At 40.7% G+C, this 17,835-nt stretch overlaps 1 protein-coding gene across 4 annotated transcripts in view; it reads left to right on the top strand.

The window, feature by feature from the left end:
• Nucleotides 1-17,835, top strand: part of DYNC2H1 (dynein cytoplasmic 2 heavy chain 1) — a 348,288-nt gene that overhangs the window by 972 nt on the left and 329,481 nt on the right. For all 4 annotated transcript variants that reach the window (XR_007454148.1, XM_049614182.1, XM_049614176.1 and 1 more), the window contains exons 2-12: nt 4,857-5,027; nt 5,444-5,579; nt 7,398-7,516; nt 8,481-8,625; nt 9,630-9,862; nt 11,419-11,553; nt 11,653-11,766; nt 11,871-11,982; nt 12,527-12,651; nt 14,018-14,193; nt 16,354-16,549. Coding sequence is in view for 3 of the 4 variants with exons in the window: in XM_049614182.1 (XP_049470139.1) it covers nt 4,857-5,027; nt 5,444-5,579; nt 7,398-7,516; nt 8,481-8,625; nt 9,630-9,862; nt 11,419-11,553; nt 11,653-11,766; nt 11,871-11,982; nt 12,527-12,651; nt 14,018-14,193; nt 16,354-16,549 (1,662 nt within the window). In the remaining variant the exon portion in view is untranslated. The remainder of the gene's footprint in view (nt 1-4,856; nt 5,028-5,443; nt 5,580-7,397; nt 7,517-8,480; nt 8,626-9,629; nt 9,863-11,418; nt 11,554-11,652; nt 11,767-11,870; nt 11,983-12,526; nt 12,652-14,017; nt 14,194-16,353; nt 16,550-17,835) is intronic.

Genomic DNA, 17,835 nt, shown 5'->3' with positions numbered 1-17,835 from the left:
AGCCCTGCTGTCTCTCTCATCCCCCTAGCCCTGCTGTCTCCCTCATCCTCCCAGCCCTGCTCTCTCTCATCCCCCCAGCCCTGCTGTCTCTCTCATCCCCCCAGCCCTGCTGTCTCTCTCATCCCCCTAGCCCTGCTGTCTCTCTCATCCCCCCAGCCCTCCTGCCTCCGTCATTGCCCCCAGCCCTGCTGTCTCCCTCACCCCCCCAGCCCTGCTGTCCCTCTCATCACTCCCCCCAGCCCTTCTGTCTCCCTCATCCCCAACCCCTCATTCTCCCCAGCCCTTCCCCCTCCTCCTCTGCCCCTCTGCAGCCTGGGCTGTTCCCCTCCATCCTCAGAGCCTGGTTGTTCCCCCTCCCCCACCCCCAACCTGGTGTTGACCTTCAGGACCCCCTCTGCCTCCACCTCAGTCCCTCCACCCTCTTAGGGAGCCAGGCTGTCCCCCCCCACTCCTCCAGCCCTACCCTTGCCCACACCTGTGCACCTGAGCAGAGCACCTTTGTGCTTTTCTGGATTCTTTTAAAGACTGTAGGTATGTTACAACTAAAAACATCAACCTTATTTATCAAACTTTTTTTTCTGCCTCTTGAAGTTCTTTGAGGCAAATTCTAGGGTATCTTTTTTTGGGATATGTGCTGAGCCTATATCGGAGGGAAAGTTTGGTTAGGAATTTGAATCTTTTAGGAAAAGATATAATACAAAGTTTAAATTATTATCATTATTATTTTTGAATCCTGGTTTGAGATATTTTGATGGACTTCCTGCACTGCCTTCACCGGCAGGATTGCTTAAGAAATGGTTCCTTCGGCGATCAGGACTTACGAAAGTAAACTGTAGCCTCACGGGCAGGAAAGAAAGGCCTCCCACATTACAGGGTCTCAGTAGATGGACGAAAGGCGTGTTTGATTTGATTTTTATTTTTTTCGTTGCTGAATTCTGTGTTTTTTAAAAAACATTTGAGTTAACATCCAGAACAATACTGGTTTCAGGTGTCGAATTCAGTGCTTCATCACCTGCACAGGACACCCAGTGCTCATCCCAGCAGGTCCCGCCTTAGTGCCCCTCCCCGTCCACCCCGAAGCGCCTATTTTATGACCTCTTCCTGTCCTGCTGGCCCGAATCACTAGGTTGAACAGATGTAAGCGTGGAGTGCAGTTGTTTGCATGATGGAGTCCTCCACTCCTTTCGCTAGGATTCTTTAGTCCTGGGCTTAGTTTGATTCTCTTGAGTAGAGTTTTATTTCGAACTGAATACAGGCAAGCTCTTGGCTCCGACGTGTGTGGTATGAAGACGCGAGAAGGATGCCTGCTCATAGATTGCCGCTGCTTTTCTCTTGACACCCGATCGGGCACTGGTGGAAGCACTTGTGCCCAGGGGCTCGTATGATATTCTCAGCAACACTGTGAGACAGGGATTATTTTTATTTCTATTTTATGGGAAATATGACTCCCGGGTGTGAGCTACCCCGCTTCTCTAATTGGCAGTGGATTTCAGAAGAGAATTCTCTGCTTCCGCCCTCCGGTGGCCCGAGAGGACACACACTCCTCTACAAACAATGAGTCAGGGCACACTGTGGTAAATGCCACTCAAAGTGTAAATACAGGCCTGGGAAAACGGGGAGGGCGTGGATGGGCGCAGATGGATCTTGGGTTGGGTATCGAACGTTGAGGCTGCAAGTCTGTAAAGTTAATGCCGTTGCCGCTAGAGCCCGACAACGTGTTTTATGTGGAGTCCTGTACCGCACGACAGACCGTTAGTCACCTTGGAAAATGTTTTGTTACTTATTTATTTATTTGAGAGAGACGGTGTGAGTGAGCAAAGGGCAGAGGGAGAGAACATCCCATGTGGGGCCCGGGCACGGCGAGATCATGACCTGAGCCAAAGTCAGATGCTCGACCGACTGAGCCACCCAGGCACTGTTTTGTTATGTCTTAAGTTGTACCCTAGATGTCTGAGAGTCAGCGTGACTTAAGAAGTCCCCAGATGTTTACTGAGCACTTACTCGGGTTTGGCACTGTCCTGGGTGCTTGCAGTAAAGCCGTGAACACATCAGAATTTGCACAGAGTAACATTCGAGTGGACAAAATAGGCTACAGACATGCATGCAGATGTGTAACATAATCTTGGGCATTGATAAGTGCTGTTTTTAAAAAAAATTTTTTTCTTTTAATGTTTGTTTATTTTTGAGAGAGAAAGAGCGTAAGTGGGGGAGGACAGAGAGAGAGGGAGACACAGAATCCAAAGCAGCCCCTCCAGGCTCCGAGCTGTCAGCGCAGAGCCGGGTGCGGGGCTCGAACTCAGGAACAGTGAGATCATGACCTGATCATGACCCAGACGCCCCAAGTGCTGTTTGTTTGTTTGCTTTTTAAATTTTTAAATGTTTTATTTACTTTTGAGAGAGAGAGAGAGCAAGCAAGCCAGAGTGGGATACACAGAATTCGAAGCAGGCCTTCGAGAGCTGTCAGCACAGAGCCCGATGTGGGGCTCGAGCCCATACACCGTGGGATCATGACCTGAGGCGAAGTCAGATGTTTGACTGACTGAGCCCCTAAGCACCCCGTGATAAGTGCTGTTTGGATAAAAATAGAAGAACGTTCTAGTGATGGGGGTGGAGCCTGGAACTGCATTAAAAGAGAGGCGGAGGGACTACCTGTCTGAATTGGTAAACTTAGAAGTGAGTTACTTGAATGAGTTGTGGGCAGACATAAGGTTTAGAGGAAGAGTGTTCTAAGCAGAAGAAATGAAGAGTCCTGAGGCCCTGAGCTGCGTCTCTCCGTGGTTTCAAGGACCCGGCAAAAGAATCAAGTGACTGCAGCAGTGTCATGGTTGGGGAGTGTGGCAGGCGATGGCATGGGGTGATCCCCGACAACCTTGGACACCATTTAGACTGAGCTCGAGTTCCACTGGTCGTCTTAAATCAGACACCAATGTGATGTGCTTTATCCTGTAGGCTAGAGGTTGGCAAACATTTTCTGTGATGTGCCAGACAATCCCTAGTGTAGGCTCTGCCCGCCGTAGTGTCTCTGTTGAGACTACAGCTCTGCCCTTGTGTCAAAGCAGACAACGCGTACATGAAGCAGTAAGACCGTGCTCTAATAAAACTGTGTTCACAGGAAAATAAAACTGTTCTAGTAAACTGTTTATTTACAGACACTGATAAGTGAATTTCATATAATTTTTAAGGGTCATGAGATGCCGTTATTCTTTTGATTTTTTTTTTTAAAACCTATTTTACCTTGTGGGCTGTGCAAAAACAGGCAGTGGGTTGTGGCAGGCCGATGCCTGATGGGTCCCAGTAGGTGAGAAGTTATTTTGCAAGCTCAAAGAAGAACAGCTTTGTAATTTGAATTAACAGCTATCAAAATTTAGTCAGTTAAGGGGGAATAGCAGTTGCCACTGATAGGGAAACTAGCGGGAGAGGCAGCTAGGAGTAGTGATTTTGTTTCCCTGTTTTCAGGGAATGATGAGCAGCTGTGGTCAACTGATCCTTTGCTTTAGCTCTGACTTTGTTTAGGACGAAACTCCTCATCCTGGCTGATGCCTGGGAGCCTTGGCCAGTGACTATGGTTACTGTTTTCAAAGTATGATGATACAGTGTGTATTTTCTGCGTTTTCTTTCTTCAGATAAGTGGGGGGAGAAAGTACAAGGGAATGGAGCACTTAATGCTCAGGAGTGAAGTTTTCAAATCTACATATCTGCAGCTTGTTATTCTCACCTGCTTGTTATTGGAATGATCATGCTAGCAATAGAATTTTTTTTTTTTTATTTAATATTTGTTTATTTTTGAGAGAGAGAGTGAGCGAGCAGGGGAGGAGCAGAGAGAGGGAGACGCAGAATCTGAAGCAGGCTCCAGGCCCTGAGCTGTCAGCACAGAGCCCATCGTGGGGCTCAGGCTCATGACCCGTGAGATCACTACCCGAGCCAAAGTTGGACGCTCAGCCGACTGAGCCACCCAGGCGCCCCTGGCAATAGAATTTTAATGTGTGCAGATGGGAGTTTGAGAAATGCAGCAACACCAAATAAATGCCGGTTTCCTCTTAGTGCATAAAAATATAAAGACCAGGATAAAAGTTTCATGAAATCTCATCTAGAAGGCGTTTTCATGCACAGCAATGAACTTGTTTGAAAGCTTTTAAATGCATATACTTCTCTTCCTGGAAAAAGAAGTGAGAAAAGGTGTGAAATATGTATGTAATGCAAAAACTTCTTTTGGGTGATAGACTTTGCAGCTAATGAACTAATTACTATGAACTGACCAACTTTAAACATGGTTGTTTTCGTGAATTCCAATTTAGCTCATCGAGTTCCAACTTTAAATAATCTAGTTATACAACATTAATAAAAAGTTAGATGCTCAAGTACTTTAAGGAAAAATTTTGATTCAGATGAAGATAATCTAGGAGATAGACAACTTAAGTTCCTTTTGGTAGCTTTGAATTGAGTTAAAAAACACCTTTTAAAATGCTAGTTTCAGGTAAGGGTATAATTAACATCGTTTGTATAGACTTTTTGGAATAGAGTGGAGATGACTACTCATCAGTTTGTAGCTGGGGCATGCAACTTTGTTAGTACCGAGTCTGGTTGGAGTGGAGTAGTTGGCAGTGCATGTCCACGATATTTGTGTAGTGATTTGTGTTTGTGAACCACTTGTCACTGTAGCTTTATGATACAGTCACATGGTAGTGGGGATACATTTAAAAACCCAGATACTCTTAAGGAGCAGGGATAGATGGGTTGTAACATGCTGTAATTATTTTAATTATTTTTCCCCCAAGGGGAAACGTTTTAGGGAAAAGTTTGTTTCAAATGTTAACTTTTATGAAGGTAACTTTAAGAATCATTTGTTTATCACCTAGATTGATTTTGCTGACACAAAAGATAAAGTGCTGGTGTTTTTCAAGCTGCGACCTGAAGTAATTACTGATCAGAATCTACATAGTAACATTCTTGTTTCATCTATGTTAGAATCACCTATAAATTCTCTCTATCAAGCCATGCGGCAAGTATTTGCACCAATGTTGTTAAAGGTAAGTAAAATAAAGTAGCTGTACGGTCATTTTTGTTTTTTGTTTTTAACATAGGGGTTTGCATTAATGTCTCTATAAACACAGAGAAAAATATTATTTTATTAATATCATTAGTATTTTGGTTTTTGAAAACGTCTCATAAAAATTGAAAAAAAAACTTTAAAGTCAGCTTCGTTGACAAATAGAAGAATGGGAGAAAGGTATAAATGCAGTCCACACAGCTCTTATGTTGCTATACAGGAAATTACAAAGTTTTAACTGTTGAAAGGACTTTTTTTTCTCCCTTAGGTGATGGAGGTAGTCAGGCTTTGAGTGGCATGGTGTATTTGGACTTATTTCTCTCAACAGTATTTTAAGGGGGCCAGTTTGATTGGGGTACTTGTGGTCAATGTTTGCTCTTGTCTGTTTTTATTTAGGATCAGGAATGGAGCAGAGACCTTGATCCCAAACTTCAGAATCTTTTGAGTGAACTAGAAGCTGGATTGGGCGTAGTTCTACGAAGATCAGACACTAACTTATCAAAATTGAAATTTAAGGAAGATGACACACGAGGTAGAGAACCATAACTTAAGGTCAAAATAGCTTTCTTACTAGTATGCTAGTAAATTAATTATTTTTTCACAGACTTTTCTGAGCCTGAGCTTCCTTTAAATGAGTAGGTTTACAAGGATTTTGAGAAGAGGAAAGTGTAATCTTTAACAATGTGCAAGTCATGGCGAGAGAAAATGCAGTTGCTTCTCACAATTTGTGGTAGTTACGTTCTGTAAAGTCACTGTGAACACTGCATCGGTAACGACTGAGTAGAGCTCCTCGGGCGAAAACAAGGTTAGGTTCCTGTGAGCCTCTGGTCATAACATTTTCTACTCAACATAGAGCCATAGTTTACGTGTGTTTCTGCTTAAAGACACTGTTATTAATATAGATGGGTGATTACCCTAGAGCTCACTGCCAACAGCCCTGTAACTCGTGCCTGAGTGAAGCTTCTCTAACACAAGCATTTTCTCAGGAAGTCACATCGCAGTGTTCTTGGCCTTGGTAACACTAGGCTGTACTTCGGTCCTGTGCTCGGGGGCCATCTTAAACAGAGCACTCACCAATAAAAAGCCCCCCAGATGAGAAAAACATGCAGCTGGATAGGTTGCAAAGAGGAGAATTGTTTACAGCAGGAGATCTGAAACAGGCAGCATGGCTTTGTAGAGCCTCAGCTGGGAACGTATGCGTGGGGTGACTGGAACTGTTTGTTGCTCTGCACATGTCTGTGAGCGGTCACGAAAACACCGCTGGCATTGATTTCAGATTACAAGTAAATGTTAGGAAATGGATGAGTTCATAAATCCGGCATCCGTGAATACATAGGATTGACCCCTAATGGTCTACTTGGCAAAGATACTTGATTTTAATTTTAAAAATGTATTTTATCTGAAGCTAGTTATAATTTTATTGTACTTGTAGATGATATCATTTATATGAACAGTTCACATGAAATGCATGACATACACAAATCCTATTTTACAGTACTGGATACAGTTTTACACTCTGCTTGAGCAGTAAATCAGATACTTTTTGAATCCTATAGGCCTAGAATAGTGCACATATTTGCAGTGTGTGATTAAGCAACTAGAAATTGTCCAGTTCTTTGGGAAATATAAAAGCAAATTGAAAAGTAAGATTATTTTTATTTATTTATATTTTGACATTAAATTACAAGTGTTTATTGATTAAATTGTAATCATTTCTAATTTGGATGGTGTTCACTGAGATGCACGGTATGCACAGTGACCGAATGGTGACACATGTGAACTACAGTGGGTCATGTCTGTAAGTAATTAAGGCCACTTCCTTTGAGTAACTAGAAGAAATGAATCCAAACTTAAAATTAGGGCAAGAGCAAAAGTAAATGAATCGACTTTTTGTCATTCTCATTTTTTCTCCTGGCTGTCATGACATTTATGTTTGCGAGGGAACTTGTAGGGTATTTGCATCAAGAAGTAACCCGTCACCTGGTAGGAAAAGGAGGCGAAAGTGATATGACAGGTTTTAGAATTGTAGCAGTTGCTACAAAGGCTTCGGAAAGCCGTGTGCTGCAGAAGCAAGTTTGCTAGTATTAGATGCAGACCGACAGCCTGCATGTGGATGGTTGACGAACACATACGGGAAACATACTGAGCACCAAACCTGCAAAGCATAAATTTGATGCTGTTAATTGTTGTTAGTGCATTTAGGTAAGAACTGTCTGTTGATAGAAATCGTAAAACTTTATGTACATCTTCGAGAGTACAGGACAGATGCATAATCAGCAAATGAACCAGATAATTTTCTGGCTTTTCATTCTCAATGGGTATTTCTTTTTTTCCCTTTATACCTTTTCAGGTATTCTTACACCAAGTGATGAGTTCCAGTTCTGGGTGGAAGAAGCTCATCGTGGAAGTAAACAGATTAGCAGAGAGAGAGCCGGCTATTTTAAGGAGCTGTTTGAAACCATCGCAAGAGTACGTGGTTCCTACATGGTCACATGCCAGGCTTCAGATGGAGGTGCTTAGGGCCCAGCTGCATCAGAGTTCCCTCTGTTTTACAGCTGTTACTTGATGGTTATGAACGAAGTACATCCTTCATGTGTAGCAGGGTTTTATGAAGGTGTGCATGTAATGTGGGTACAACTTAGAAACGAAAACTTGTACGAAAGGTAGATTCTAATCTTTAGTACATATTTTTCTCAAAAACGTCATTACTTTTCTGCAGGTAGATAGGAAAAGCAAAGCCTGAAACACTAGCAGACGTTAATCTACGTGGAGGCAGTGGTCCTTTTGAAAGAATGTTCGCTTTATTCAAATTAGCGTTTTGAAGTAATTTGAAGTATGAAAAGCCTTAGTTTTATACTCGATTGATTATTCTTTGAAATATTCAGAGGTTGAATAAGTGAAGATTCTTTTCAAAATAAATGCCTAGTGATTTTCTCTTTATTCCCAAGATTGTTTCAATAATACCATTTTAGTGAAGTGTTTGAAATGGTTTTAAGCTCTTTTTGTGATAATGATGGAATATAAAATAAGAAATCTTGAACTCTAATTGTATTACTGGTAACGTGCAGCACAGTGACCGAATGACGACACGTGTGAACTACAGTGGGTCATGTCCGTAAGTCATTAAGGCCACGTCCTTTGAATGACTAGGAGAAATGAATCCAAACTTAAAATTAGGGCAAGAGCAAAAGTAAATGAATCGACTTTTTGTCATTCTCATTTTTTCTCCTGGCTGTCATGACATTTATGTTTGCGGGGGAACTTGTAGGGTATTTGCATCAAGAAGTAACCCATCGACCTGGTAGGAAAAGGAGGTGAAAGTGATGTGACAGGTCTTAGAATTGTAGCAGTTGAAAAGCCTGGGAACATGTTGACTGTATTGCCTAAGGTACAGTTACCATTACGTTTAAAAATGAATGCCTTTTGGTTTTAGGAGTTCTATAATTTGGACAGTCTATCCTTACTGGAAGTGGTTGACTTGGTGGAGACCACCCGGGATGTTGTAGATGATGTGTGGAGACAAACAGAGCATGATCACTTTCCTGAGTCACGGATGTTACATCTCTTAGATGTCATAGGTACTGGTAAAGAAGTAAACTTGTGGAACTTTTGGAAGCCTGCCTTATTATCTTCTAGTTTTTCTTTCAAGTTCTTACTGAAAGTGCTCCTTAATGTAATAATTGTTGCTTAGGGTAACTTTTAGAGCATCATATAGGATTATTTAAATGGAAATTTGTATATAGTTGGTTAATTTAAATAATATGTGTCAAATTCTTTGACCATGAATACAAGTAAATTTACATAGATTTGTAGTCCCTACGCGTGTATTAATTTAAGCTTTATTTTGTAATGATCTCCAAAGTCTTAAAGGGTATTGGTTTGTCAGTATTCAAAGTGCATATGCTTTTTGATCTAGACAATACCATTGGCATTCTTATCCTCAGGAAATATTACACAAGCATATCGAGGTATATGGGCAGGGACGTGTACTGTGGCATCATTTGTAGGAGTACAGAAACATTGTAGGAGTAGAAACAAATAGCATTCGAGAATTGGTTGTATAATGCTACATCCACACAGTAGGCCCTGCAACCTTTTGAAAAAATAATATGTATTTCTGCGCTTGAAAGGTGCACATGGTATATTGAAAGATGCGAAAATAAAAACAAACGTGTGTGTGCATGTGTGTCTTGAAAGGTATTTGTTTTTGATAATCTAAGGATGTGGATGTGGTATTTCATAGATCCTTAGTTTGCTAATTTGTATTCTTTTAAATTTTGTCATAAGCATGTGTTCAGTAATTATTTGTTAAAAAGACATTTCCATTAAAAATTTTCTTTCTTGGGGCACTTGAGTGGCTCAGTCGGTTAAGCGTCCGACTTTGGCTCAGATTATGATCTCACAGCTCGTGAGTTTGAGGCCTGTGTAGGGCTCTGTGCTGACAGCTCAGAGCCTGGAGCCTGCTTCTGATTTTGTGTCTCCCTCTCTCTCTGCCCCTCCCCCGCTTTTTCTCTGTCTGTCTCTCTCAAAAATAAATTAAAACATTAAAAAAATTAAAAAAATTTGCTTTCTCTTTTATTAGGTGGTTCATTTGGAAGATTTGTTCAGAAGAAGTTGGGAACTTTGAATCTGTGGGAAGATCCTTACTATCTTGTGAAAGACCACCTCAGAGCGGGTGTGTCCATTTGTGAACAGTGGGTGATCGCCTGTAACCACCTCACGGGTCAGGTGTGGCAGCGCTATGTTCCTCATCCGTGGAAAAGTGAGAAATACTTCCCTGAAACACTCGACAGACTGGGCAAGCGCCTGGAAGAGGTATCGTTCGTTTCTCTGGATCTCTGACGTTAAGTGTCAGGTAGTCCTCACTTGTTTGGGCATGTATTTATCATTAATAAGCATTACACATCTGAGAGAAATCATTTATTCTTTTGGGAGAGAATAAGAATTAAAGCTCGTGTGAGGTAATTTGTGGCGGTCATGTGATCCAGTGCCTGGTGCCCAGTGGGACCACCTAAGTGCTGGTTTCCATCTGCTTTCTTTCTTCCTTCTTTTTCTTTTTTTCTTTTTTATTCTTTTGACAGACAATGTGAGCAGGGGAGGGACAGAGAGGGGGGAAGAGAGAGAGAGAGAGAGAGAGAGAGAGAGAGAGAGAGAGAGAGAGACACCCAAGCAGGCTCTGTGCTCTCAGTGCAGAGCCTCACATGGGGCTCCATCCCATGCCCTGGGATGGTGACCTGAGCCAGAATCCAGAGTCAGCTGCCGAGCCAGCTGAGCCACCCAGAAGCCCCTGTCACTGTGTAGAACAATGAATAATAAGCCAGTATCATGGTAAGTTCCATACACGACTAATGAAATGCTAGTGTTGTTGGAAGCTGCACGTTCTTACAGTTTGAGTTTCAGTCTATTAGAGCTGTTATTGTCCTCAGATTGCCTGAGCTTTGTGCAGTGAGTGCCCACTTACGTTGGCTCTTAGGTCATTTTGACAGGAACCCAGTTGTCTCCTTGACGACTCCCTTACTTTCGGCCCCCAAGTATGCCCGCCCATCTTGGAAAGTCTTGTGCCTCGTTTCTGGAATTAGTCATTTCTCCCGCTGCTTTTTACTGAAAAATGGTATCTAGTAACAGTTGTCTGGTTGGGGAATGGCTGGTGCTTTCAGGCCTTCCCAGTAGATGGGTGTTATGTTGGTATTTTTGTTCTTAGCAAGAGGAAACTGAATCAGTAGTTTGTAGTCATATTTTGAACTTCGATGAAAGGTTGTAATGTTTTTACTTAATTTTTTAATTGGTGCCGGACATTTTATTTATTCGTTATTTTTTAAATTAAAATACCACACCTTTTATTCATTTAAACTATAGACAATTTTTTTTTTTTAAAGTAGGCTCCATGGCCAGCCTGGGGCTTGATCTCAACAACCCTGAGATCAACAGTTGGTTGTGTGCGCTGCCAACTGAGCCAGCCGGGCGCCCCTGATGGGGGATGTTTTAGATACAAAATACAACAATTTGTTTTCTACTATTGTAAACTACACATAACAGGGTTGTTAACATATTATTTCATTAGCAGAATGGAACTTAATGCAGAATAATGAAAATTAGAAGTTTTTACATGTGTTGAGGTCTCTAAAACGTTGCTTAAATGAACTTTAAACATGTTTAAAAACATTTAGATTTGATGTTTTCATGAGGTTTGAGCACATGGACAGTAGTGTAATGATAGATCTTCGAGCGCCACTTTGATTACTGATGAGTCGTTCTCAAGATTAGTCTTGTCGCTCATTTCAGTGAACCTAGTTTAAATAAATTCTGGCTCAGTATATTTAGACTTCAGATTGATTTAAATAAATTTGTTGTTTTGATATTTTATGTTTTAGGTCTTGGCTGTTAGAACAATTCATGAGAAGCTTCTTTATTTTTTACCTGCCAGTGAAGAGAAAACGATATGCCTGACTCGAGTATTTGAACCCTTTACCGGCCTGAATCCTGTGCATTATAATCCATATACTGAGGTTGAATCCTGTTTTGTCTGTCAATTTCCTGTTTGTGTCGTCCTTCTCAAGGCAGACATTTATATACTAAAAGTCTAATAATGTTGTTAATTTGTTTAGCCTTTATGGAAAGCTGCAGTGTCTCAGTATGAAAAAATTATTGCACCTGCGGAACAGAAAATAGCAGGAAAATTGAAAATTTATATTTCAGAAATTCAGGACAGCCCACAGCAGGTAAAATGCTGAAATATTTCCCTTAAGCTGTTTTAGGAGATATTTATATATTTACTAAGTTGATCAACTTAGGATGAATATATACTGTTTTTATTTTATGTTAGCTTCTTCAAGCGTTTCTGAAATACAAAGAGCTGGTGAAGCGTCCAACTATAAGTAAAGAATTGATGTTAGAAAGAGAAACTTTACTGGCAAGACTTGTGGACTCAATAAAAGGTAAAAGTTTATCAGAGATTATAGCGTTTACCTAAGAAAATATTTTTGTAGGTTACTTTTTCTTGTATACTATTTAGGATTAAGAGTGTATCTTATAACAATATAGGTGGAAGATTAATTTACTATTTTTGTTACAAATTACAGATTTTTATTATTTATTCTTTTAAATGTTTATTTTTGAGAGAGTGCGAGTTGGGGAGGAGCAGAGAGAGAGGGAGACAGAGGGTCTGAGGCAGGCTCCAAGTTGTCAGCACAGCTGTCAGCCCCATGTGGAGCTTGAACTCACGAACCACGAAAGCATGACCTGGGCCGAATTCGGACACTCAACCACCTGCGCCATCCAGGTGCCCCAGATTACAGATTTTAAAAATTAGTTATTTTCTTTCTCTGTCTCATTGGATGCATGGTAAGGTTCCTGAGGGCAAAGGACCAAGTCTTACTATTTTTCTGTTCATTACCTTTAATGTACTACTTGGTGCATGGAAAGCATTTAGGAAGTACTTGCCGAATGTGTGTAATCATTTATTTGACTTAAATGTTACAGATTTTCGATTAGACTTTGAGAATCGATGCCGAGGAGTTCCTGGTGAGGCGTCTGGACCACTTGCTGGCAAAAACCTGTCGGAAGTTGTTAATAATATAGTTTGGGTTCGCCAGTTGGAACTGAAGGTATTAGTTTTGATAGATGTTGAAGGATACTAGTTGTAAAATGTGCCAAAGTAATGTAGAAGGCACTCTAGAACTGGAGTGAAAACATTAAAAACATTCTCTGTTTTCTTTGGCGTATCCATCTAATTTTCTTGTGCAGATTTCCGAAAAAGGGTACAGACGTGGCTGTAATGGTCTACTCATTTTTATGTAGGGATAATTATCAAGTCACTTATTACCCAGGTGCCGTTGTTACAGGTAAAGTGCCTTCTTAGAAATATTCAAGAGGAAACCATCTTTTACTTATTTTCTTTTTTTTTTTTTCAACGTTATTTTATTTATTTTTGGGACAGAGAGAGACAGAGCATGAACGGGGGAGGGGCAGAGAGAGAGGGAGACACAGAATCGGAAACAGGCTCCAGGCTCCGAGCCATCAGCCCAGAGCCTGACGCGGGGCTCGAACTCACGGACCACGAGATCGTGACCTGGCTGAAGTCGGACGCTTAACCGACTGCGCCACCCAGGCGCCCCTCTTTTACTTATTTTCAAAGGATTGTTTTAATCCTTCGAGATTATCATAGTAGAATGTTGGTCGTTGTGAGGTCTCTCTGAAAGTGTATTTCTGTGAGTAAATCATTCTAGGTTGGAGGGAGTTAAAGGAAATGTGAAGGTAATTATGACTTTGCGTGAGGTAGTGTCAGCAGTTTCTGGGTTTAACGGCTATTATGTTAATGTTTTAGTATTACTAAAATTGATCTCAGATTCTCACGTACTCACTATTTAATGTACATGGTATGGCACTTGACTCATAAAATGAACATTACCTGGTTATAGTCTGTGACTAAGAGCCAGAAGACATAGAATATTATAAAGGCTAGTATATTTGAGAGTTCTGCCTATTGAAGTTTGTATTTTTGATGTTTTATTTTCTGGAATATTCTGCCCAATTTTGTCAGTCAGCTTTCCAAATTGCTATAAGGTTCTTTGTACAGTTGTGGAAGAAAGGCATTTCTTTCTTTTAATTGCTATTCCGACTGGCAGTTATTGTTTGAGCTGTTTGTGAGAGCACTTAGCACATTATTGCTTCCTTTGTTTAGGGACATTGCTGAATTCTTGGAAGTTTGCCTTGAATTTCCCTTACCTTACCCTTCAGGTTATACCCAGTTGGCATTATCATCTGTGTTTTGTTATTCTGAGGTTGTCTAAAGCGGAGCAGAGTAGGGGTTGATTTTCTTACATTCCTTGGCAAGTTTTCTATTTTACTGTGTATAGTTGAATGGGAAAATAATTTCTGAATCACAGATTAGAGAATGTGGTTCCTTTTGTGCTAATCTTATAATAAGTATTAATACATTCTTGTAATATTCATGTAATTTGGCTTTTTAAGGTGGATGATACTCTCAAGATTGCAGAGGCTCTTTTATCTGACTTGTCAGGATTTCGATCTTTCCATCGAGCTGCCGAAGATCTGTTAGACCAGTTTAAACTGTATGAACAAGAACAATTTGATGATTGGTCCAGGGACATTCAGTCCGGTTTGTCTGATTCCAGATCCGGCTTGTGGTAAGTGTAACTACACTAAACAGTGAAATCTACACAAGGATCTTGTTTCTTATGTGAGTAATCTAAGTGACAGGATGGAATTAATGATCTCTCTTCTCTCCTTTCCCCAAACTTGCTGCTGCTCCTTAAAAAAATTTGTGTTAGTTTTTGATTTTCAGCTTTTAAGTCCTGACAGTTGGGGACTTGGGAGATTGAGTTAGTTGGCCACCCGCCTTGCTTCTTGGGTCTGTTTCTCAGACCTACAGATTCTGATTTTGGAATGAGGCTGTCCTTTCCCATGGTTCTTTGCTATCGATATTCATATATGTTTTTCTACCTTTTTTACGTGAAGATTATTTACATGGGCACACACACAAACACACCATTATCAATTGTAAAATTTCATAATTTCAAACTCTTTGAGGTAGAGAGTATTTCTTTATGAAATACTCTTATGGCGCCTACCATAGGATAAGGGTTTGGTCAGCATTTATTGAGCTAGATTGAACCTAATTTAGTTGGTTAACCTAATTATTCTAATGGCTGTTTAAAATGGATGGTCTCGGGGCGCCTGGGTGGCTCAGTTTATAAAGCATCCGACTTCAGCTCAGGTCATGATCTCACAGTCTGTGGGTTCGAGTCCCGTGTCGGGCTCTATGCTGACAGCTCAGCCTGAAGCCTGCTTCAGATTCTGTGTCTCCTTCTCTCTCTGCCTCTCCCCTGCTCATGCTTTGTCTCTCTTTGTCTCAAAAATAAATAAAAACATTAAAATAAAATAAAAAGAAAAAATGTCCTGTTTAAAAAAAAAAGTATAGTCTGGAAAAACCATTGTTTCTTTGTTCAGGTAAACTTTTCTTAGTGTATTATTATATTTTTAGAAACTAGTCATGTTTTAGTTTTTAGAAACTTGTTACTTTTCAAAAGTTAATTTTGTTCATAATATGAAATTCTGTGTATTTTCCCTATCTTTATTATATGTGTTGTTACGTGGGTGGGATAGATTTGTTCTTTGCTTTTCAGTAGCTTGCGTTTTAAGACCTACATGTTTTCTAAATGATAAAAGTGATTCGAAGGAATAAGCATTATATAAACCTGATCCTGAAAGAGAGGTCATGAGAATAAAATACTTGTTGATCACTTTAGCTCAGTGTTGTCACAGTCCACGCTGACTTGAATGACCTGATTTAAAAGTAGCTGCTGTAGCCTTGAAAGAAACACAAAGGCCAGTCCTTAGGTAGAGAAACAAAGATCCGAGGAATGAAACATTTGAGTATCTCTACTCCTACCATTTTTATGTTCTTTGTCACTGATCCTTTTTTTTAAAATTTTTTTAATGTTTATTTATTTCTGAGACAGAGACAGAGCATCAGTGGGGGAGGGGCAGAGAGAGAGGGACACAGAATCTGAAGCAGGCTCCAGGCTCTGAGCTGTCAGCACAGAGCCCCATGTGGGGCTCGAACTCACAGACCACAAGATCATGACCTGAGCCGAAGCTGGACTCTCAACTGACTGAGCCACCCAGGCGCCCCTATCATTGATCCTTTAATGAAAGTATTAAAGGGCCAAGTAGGCTGACTCAAAAAAAAAAAAAAAAAAAATCTAAGGTACCCTTTAGAAGATGAATCACCACCTTTTCTCTTTTTTTAAACTTTTACATTTTTTTAATGTTTATTTTTGAAAGAGAAACAGAGAGAGAGCACAAGCAGGGGAGGGGCAGAGAGAGAGAGGGAGCCACAGAATCTGAAGTAGGCTCCATGCTCTGGACTGTCAGAACAGAGCCCGATATGGGGCTCAAACTCACGAATGGTGAGATTATGACCTGAGCCGAAGTCGGTTGCTTAACTGACTGAACCCCCCAGGTTCCCCCAAACCTTTTCTGTTTATGGTGAATATGATGTGAGTTTTGAGTCTTAGCTGAAGGCTAAGCAACTGATTTTTCTGACTTCAAAAAACTGCTTGAGTGAAATATTAATGTGATGGTGTAGTTTGGGTATTGCAGTTTATTACCAAGATCTGAATTGTGAGATACCATGTAGAAAAAAAGATTACTTGGAAACTATGATTAAAATTTTTTTTTTTGTTTTGAGTTAATTTTATATTTATAGAAGAGGTATAAAAACTATTGTGTTTTTTATGTCAAGAGTGAGAATGTGAAACTTAAGAAGTTATTTTATTTTGTAGCATCGAGGCTAATAGTCGAATTATGGAATTGGATCCTAGTGATGGATCATTAAAGGTGCATTATTCAGATCGGTTGGTGATTCTCCTGAGAGAAGTTCGTCAGCTTTCTGCTCTTGGCTTTGTTATTCCTGCCAAAATACAGCAAGTTGCAAACATTGCACAGAAATTCTGCAAGCAAGCAATTATTCTTAAACAAGTATGGCATTACATTTTTGAATATATGACTGTTCTGAGTTCATTGCATTAGACTATTTTAAGGGCTTCATTTTCTACTTTTGTTATTTTTTAGGCTAATAGAATAGCACCAGTGAGTCTTGTGAAATTATGGTTTGCTAAATGACTACTTTACAAAATTTGCTTTTTAAGCCTATAGAGGAATTCATTAATTTGAAGTATTGATATTCATTCTAAAAACATTTGGAAAATTAGAATGTAATTTTTCTTTTTCCTTTTCTTTCATGTTACATGCATGGATATTAAAGGACTTTCTAACCAAAGTGTCCTCTGTCCTCCGCTCACCTTCAGTAGGCAGGTTCTTAGAGATTTACAAGGCTGATGGACTAGTCTCTATTTCTGGTCATTTCCTGGGTCTATCTGTTCAGCACATTGCCATCATATCATTTACCTGTTTATTTTTTTAATGTTTTTTAAAGTTTGCTTATTTATTTTGAGAAAGAGAGCAGGCACATGTTTGTTAGTGGCAGAAGCAGGCGGGGGGGGGGGGGGAGAGAGAGAGAGACAGAGAGAGACAGAGAGAGACAGAGAGAGAGAGAGAGAGAGAGAGAGAGAGAAAGAAAGAAAGAGAAAGAAAGGGAGAGAGAAAGCCAAGTAGGATCTGCACTGTCAGCACAGAGCCCAGTGCGGGCTCAAACTCATGAACTATGAGGTCATGACCTGAGCCGAAATCAAGAGTCAGATGCTTCACCCATAGAGCCACCCAGGTGCCCCACATTTCCCTGTTTAAAGCCAACTATTACCCCTCGTTGTGTGTCTCTTTAGCACAGTCCTCAGGCCCTTGTTAATCATGCTCTAACTGACCTGACTGGCTGTGGCCTTCACCCCCTGGACTCATCCCCTTTAGGTTGTGCCCTATGCTTCAATCACACGAGACCCAGTTCTCCTCTGAACGTGTCTCCATGGATGGATACCTGTTCCTTCTTAGTAGAAAACTCAGACTCATCCCTAATTCCCCACTCAGAAATCTCTTTCTTTGTTTTGTCTTCCTTTGGGTGATCCGTCCTTATTCCGTATGCAGTATGCACATCAGTCTTGAACGCTTTTCTGTAGTATTGGATGTGTTTTGCCTTTTCGCTCATGTAATTAACAGATCTTAGAGGTCAGGAACGGTATCTTAGAGGCAGGAGTGGTATCTTAGAGGCAGGTGGTATCTTAGAGGCAGGAGAGGTGTCTCAGGGGCAGGAGAGGTGTCTCCGGGGCAGGAGAGGTGTCTCCGGGGCAGGAGAGGTGTCTCCGGGGCAGGAG

The sequence above is a fragment of the Panthera uncia genome, chromosome D1 (assembly GCF_023721935.1).
Source record: "Panthera uncia isolate 11264 chromosome D1, Puncia_PCG_1.0, whole genome shotgun sequence".
NCBI classification, from domain to species: domain Eukaryota; kingdom Metazoa; phylum Chordata; class Mammalia; order Carnivora; family Felidae; genus Panthera; species Panthera uncia.
The sequence above is the reverse complement of the archived record's forward strand: the minus strand, read 5'-3'. Positions and strand labels throughout refer to the sequence as shown.